General features: G+C 50.8%; 1 protein-coding gene across 1 annotated transcript in view; it reads left to right on the forward strand.

Annotated features, from left to right (window-relative positions):
• CLSPN (claspin) overlaps positions 1-3,719 on the forward strand; it is a 28,649-nt gene extending 24,930 nt beyond the window's left edge. Inside the window, exons 23-27 of the mRNA XM_078855699.1 lie at positions 347-492; positions 833-956; positions 1,773-1,861; positions 2,742-2,915; positions 3,600-3,719. Coding sequence (XP_078711825.1) covers positions 347-492; positions 833-956; positions 1,773-1,861; positions 2,742-2,915; positions 3,600-3,719 — 653 coding nt within the window. The remainder of the gene's footprint in view (positions 1-346; positions 493-832; positions 957-1,772; positions 1,862-2,741; positions 2,916-3,599) is intronic.
• The last annotated feature ends 2,335 nt before the right edge of the window (positions 3,720-6,054 follow it).

The raw sequence follows: 6,054 nt of genomic DNA on the forward strand, positions 1-6,054 counted from the left end.
GGGCTGAGTCAATCACCCCCGCCGGGATTTGAACTTTCAGTTGCCGCTCGCTCGACTACCACCGAGCCACCCGGTCGGCTTCATACAACAAAAGAGTGACACAACGTCCATGCAAAAGCTTGTTGTTGTGGGTGAGCCTCGCTTCCTCCGAGGGTGGTGATGACAGGCGTCAAAATCTCCAGCCCCCCCCCGTCCCCTGCACACGGCGAGCGATGGTGTGCACCCGGGTCTGGGCAAACGAGTGGTCTCCTGGTTGGGATACGCGGTTGCAGCTCGGAGGGTGACAAACGGTGGATGGTCTCTCTGTGGTGGTGATGGTGGTGGACGCCATGGTGTGGGCGCGTAGATGACTCGTCCCAGGTGGACCTGTTCCCACGTGACGAGGGCGACGCGGAGGGGGGCGAGCACGAGCTAGAGGAGCACGAGGGGGAGGACCAGGAGGTTCAGCGCAGGAAAGAACGCTTCGAGAGGGAGAAGTGGATACGCGAAAAGGTGTGCACATCTGTCTGTTTCTCTGGTGTGACTGTCAAGCTCCGATTGTGTATGGCTGGTTGTCTGCGTGCAGCTGTGTGTCAAGAGGACAGTGCAGCAAACTCCATTGTATTGTACTATGATCCAACAGCTATGCTCCCTGCCTTCGTCAACCCAAATTGACCAGCGTGGATAAACACTGGCATGATCCCCATGGGATGGGGTGGCCCACATCCAGCAGTGGATTGACATGCCCACGGTACAGTGCCTTACGAGGCGTTTGCCAACAGCCTCTTGCAACTGCGGGTCTGGTAAAGGCTACGCGGGCGGCGGGGGTTACTTTGTTTTTGTGTGAACACAGGGGAGGGAGAGTGCTGACGAGGACGACGTTGGGGAGGACAGCCAATTCCTGAAACTCGCCAAGAAGATCACCGCCAAGTCTCTACAGAAACGGAGTGGGCCGCTCCCTACGGCCAGGACCGCCGGTCAGTGTTTGAGCGGGCGGCCCGCGTGACGGATCGGCCGCTCCCGTCGGCACTCTGCCTTGCACAGGGCCCACACACAGGGTTTACAGTCAACTATCATGTAGAAGGGAAATAATAAAATAATAAAAATAAAACATAATAAAATACAATTCGTACGACGTTTCGGCCACAACGCATGCGACTTGTATTTTATTATGTTTCATTTTTATTATTTCCCTTCTACGTGACTTTACCGAAAGAACCAAGAAGATGAATCCCTGCAGTCACGAAAGCTTTAAATCGAAATTTAACTACCAAGTAGTGTCTGGGTACTGGCACCGACGGTCGGCCCCCTATGAACCGAACACGGGTATTATGCAAAATATATATTTTGGCACCAAGGTGGCGCGATGTTAATTACCTCGCCTGGTATAAAGGCCGTAGGTTCGATCCCAACCCTGACCCGCGTATATTTGGATTAGATTCTTCTCTGGGTTTTCTGGTTTTTCCCTCCAAATTTAGAATCAACATTCACGTGTTTAGAGTTTTTGGCTGATATACATTTTCACGTGATGATAAGCCACTTCCTTAAGTGAGCATTTGTGATAGCCAGGTAGCTTCTTAAAAAGAGCTATGCAGCTCAGTGGGCCTTACCTAGTAAAATTAAAAAGTTCAGTATAAAATCGGCTATAAAATGTTACCTACATACAAATGTGGTGAATACAGAGATGTGGTGTCTTTTAATTTTTTCATGAAGTCTATCTACCTGTCTGCCTGCCTGCCTAGCTTCTCTGCCTGTCTGTCTGTCTGACCCGGTCGGTGATGTCTTCCTTGCAGAAGGATCCGTGGCCGAGAACGAGACGCCGCTGCAATCAAAGCCTGCTAGAGTGCCTGTGCGATTGGGCCCTCACTATGGCCTCGCGCAGGTGAGATCCTTCAATGGTCCCGTTTTTAAATGTTATAAAAGCAACTTTTTTATTCACCATCATGATCAGTATTGCATCACCACCACTATTATCACTCATTAACATAATGTTTATCATAACCACTATCTCGGTCATCACCGCTTTCATCACCATCGTAATAACCTTTACAATCATCAATACCGCTATCGCCTCCAACACCACACCACCACCACCTTCTGTGAAATCAACGCTCCCACCATAGTCACGTGGAACTTCCCCCGCAAGCTCGGATCAGCTGCGAAACAACGCAACGACGCGGGGGCCCACTGCGTGTATGTGCGTCGCAAGACACACGTGTGTGTGTGTGTGCGCCGCGATCTGGACAAGATCTGGACAAAATCCCATTGATGAGCTCAGGCAGGCAAGGCTGCTTTGACTGGGTCATGTAGCCTGCATGTCCAGCCACCGCATGCCTAAACAGTTTTTGTTTTCCCGGATAGAGGGGACTAGGGAAGCGATGGAGTGATGTTGTTCAAGAGGATATGGAGCTGAGTGACTGTATAGGAAGCTACTGGGCAGATGGAGGCAGTCGCCCTTCAGCAACAACGGAGGGCAGAAGAGCGACGCTCGCAACAACGAGTGGAGTGCCACAGTAGTGGGGTACAGCTGGGTGCATCTACCGGTGATCTCAGTCAGCCAACCCACGGCACCTGGGTCTGTCTCGAGACCTGCCAGCCGGGCGTTCGACAGTTCACGTGGCCTTATCGTGCACATCGCCTGGCACAAGCGCCGTGGTGACGTCACCGCCACTTAGTGGCGAATGGCGGTTGTTGTCCGCCGCGAGACACGCGCGTGTGTGTTGTGTGTGTGCACGCGCGTGTGTGCGCTGTGCGTGCTGCAGGTGAAGAGCGGCTCCTTCCTCAACAAGCCCCGCGAGCTGCTGGCGAAGTTAGCCTCCATGTCGGACCCCAACCAGAGCGCCGTGCGCGGGGCCTCGCGCAACTTCGTCTTCCACGCCTTGTCACCCGGCGCCGGCCGGGGCTCGGCAACCAAGCCCCAGGAGCGCAAGCCGCAGGTAAGGAGGAGTGTGGTGTAAGGAGGAATGAGGAGTGAGGTGTAAGGACGAGTGAGGACGTGTAAGGAGGAGGAATGTGTTGTAGGCAGAGGAGGAGGGAGGAGTGGTGGCCAGCGAACGTTTTGGGTTTCCAGAGCGACGACAACGACGACGTTTTGTCAAAGCGACAAACTCCGCAACTGTCTGCGATGCGTGCGTGATATGCCGGTGTAGGAGCGATTGCGGGTTTGTGTTTCGGATCCTGCATCCGTTTCCCGTGTGCGTTACGCGGTACATTGTCCGGTGACGTGATTCCAGGGATGAAGTTTAAATAAATATTCTGATTCCGTGAAGTGTTGCGACCTGCAAGAGTGGTGGTTTGACAGTGTGGAGGAGTTGATGCAGTCCTCGGCACGAGTGGAGAAATCAACGTGTCAATTTCACAGAAACGGTAAACCATGGTGCTAGCTATTGGAGAGCGATGAGGAAGCAACTGACCACCGTTTGAATGAGTAACCGGAGTGAACCGGTGGGTGCTGGCCCATCGATCACCCCGACTGCTCTCACATCCCGTTATCACCAAGTGCGGCGAGGTAGGAGCTGGGGTGCTCCACCACCACAGCCATGACAGCAGCAGGATTCTGCGCTGTCGCCGATGCCGCGTTCGTGTTTGGACGGCGATGCTCACCGCCGCCCCTCCCCCAGGTGCGACGATCCCTGATGGACCCTGGCTCGCAGCCGTCCCCAAAGCGCGCTCGTACGGCCTCCAAGCAGCCGGGCCCCAAGCAGCCCCCGCGCAGCGTCTTCTGCTACCTCAACGACTAGCGGGCGACTCTCCAGGGACGCAGCCTCGTCGCTCGAAGTCCCAGTGTTCCACCGCTCTCATCCGCCTCTCTTTGCGAAAAACCTCAAATTGCTTCGCCGTTCTGTTCAGTGGGAGCGATGCCCGACGGTCGGGACGCTGCGGCTGTCTGACACCGAAATATCTCATCCACTCACTAACCCCACGGCGCAGCGACAAACTCCTCCCCATTGTCATGGGGGACGGTGCTCGTGCTCTGTAAGCTACGCTCTGGACACTAAATTAATTGTTTCCATGCATATCACCGAGGTGAAAGTGGTGGGATTCTTCTTTTCAAAATTGCAGTCACGCGGACACCGAGGCGGTTGACCTCCGAGCGAGGAACAGCCGAGGGTGAAACCAGCGCAAACCAGCGCAACGCCAGCGTCTGTGTGCAGTGGGCACACAGGAGCGCCACTAATCTCGCTTTACTGTACCCGCCAAACCCGAAATTGGTGTCGCAATCGCGCAGCCTGGCCCTCACAAACCCACTGGGCTGGCCACGATGCCGCGGGCATGAACAGCCAAGATTTGAACGGCAGAGTTTGAAATGCGATGAAAGGAACTCCCCGTTTAGTTGTTTGTGAATGTTTCTTAATTCCCCAAGGTGCAACAACAAATTTAATTGAGATCGCTTCACACGCTACAGGCAGAATAATTGTGTTTACATTCGTACGTGGTTTTTATATCTTGTGTTCGGTATCAATGCATGTAACGTAATAGATTTGTGGTTGTATATGTCAAGAGTATATTATATTATTTCAATGTTTGGGATGTGTATTTTATGTACGTCAGATTCAATCTTGATTTGAAGCTTTCGTGACGGCAGGAATCCATACTCTTTGGTTCTTTCGGTAAAGTCGCGTAGATAGAAAATAGATCACGACGTTTCGATCGCAACACAAGCAACCGTCGTCAAGTGAGGCAAGTTCTCCTGCTGTGTTTGTCTCACCTGATGACGGTTGTTTGTGTTGCGATCGAAACGTGATCTGTTAATTTTCTATCTACGTGAACCAAAGAGTATGTCAGATTAAGTTTTTATTTTATAATGAAAATGTTATCTTTTTTAAATAATTTTCCCTGAATTTTACATTGCTATTCCACGGTTGAAAATGTAAATAGTGTATGAGTGATTTGTTTCTGTTCTGTGAATAAAGTTAGTTTTTTTTTCTCATCATTTGGAGAGTGTGAGCTGTGGATTCTACTCTGTTCTTAGGAAGAAGCAGTGGCGAGGGAAGGAGCCAGTAAACATATCGATTTGCCAGACATTGGATGTCACTGAAAGGGCAAAATCAGCCAGCCAGCTTGGGTCAGCGTGGAAAAGACCACATCAGCCAATGTCCACAGATCACAAGACGAAGTATGGAATCCATAAAACGTGAATTCTGGTAACTCAACTGCAAGTGGCTGAGGTGGGACGCAATGGCTATGTCATAGCGTTGAGCCAGCAGTGTCAGTGAAACGAGGTTCTCACGTGAGGCGAGTTTAATGGTCTCGGTATTCTCATCAAATCTAAAAATCTATTTCGTCACTCCATCTAGCCCGGCGCAGCTGTGGGCCATATTCAATATACCAAGAGTCCGTGGGATATTGACAAATGGCAGGCAACACCTCGTTCCCCGAGGTCGGAGTTTGTCTCAACAGCTGATCGTGATGACCACTGATGTGGGAACTTGACAGAGTATTTGGCACGAGACTTGTGACCGAAGGGAGTTGTCCCACTGGAGGGAAAACGAATAGTTAGTCTGTGCAGGATGAGGCCTGTAGCATATTTTATGAAGATTCCCTAAAAAACACATTAAAACGCAATTTTTTACTTGCATCGTAAAATAATCGTATTTTTTCATTTGCTCTACAGCCAGATAATACGACAAATAGCTAACCTTAAACACCCAGTCGTTCATAAAAGTTTAAGGCAGTATAGTACTATAGTAATAGAGCAAGTGCAGAATCACGGAACCGGAATTGATAACTTGAAAGCATTTTGAGCGGGGCCCTTGAAAGTGCGGGCCCCGTAGCATTATCTAGCTACTTTTGCTACGAGGATAATCCGGCACTGGTTATTATTTTTAACACATCTAATTATAACTGCTGAGCACAAGCTCAACAGATATCAGTGTTGAAGTTGTGAAATAGCGTTACAGGTCTCAAACTGCACAAGATTCTTATAAGAGATTGGGAAAAGAAACGATTGGAGGGAATTTGAAAGTGGAGCTGTGCAAGGTTCGAATCGGAAAGAAGTTGTGACTTGCAGTGTGGTGAGTGATGTGTGAGTGGGTAGGTGGGTGAGCGAGTATTGCGTGACCTGCAGTGCGGTGG

This window comes from Lampetra fluviatilis, chromosome 4, assembly GCF_964198595.1.
Source record: "Lampetra fluviatilis chromosome 4, kcLamFluv1.1, whole genome shotgun sequence".
NCBI classification, from domain to species: domain Eukaryota; kingdom Metazoa; phylum Chordata; class Hyperoartia; order Petromyzontiformes; family Petromyzontidae; genus Lampetra; species Lampetra fluviatilis.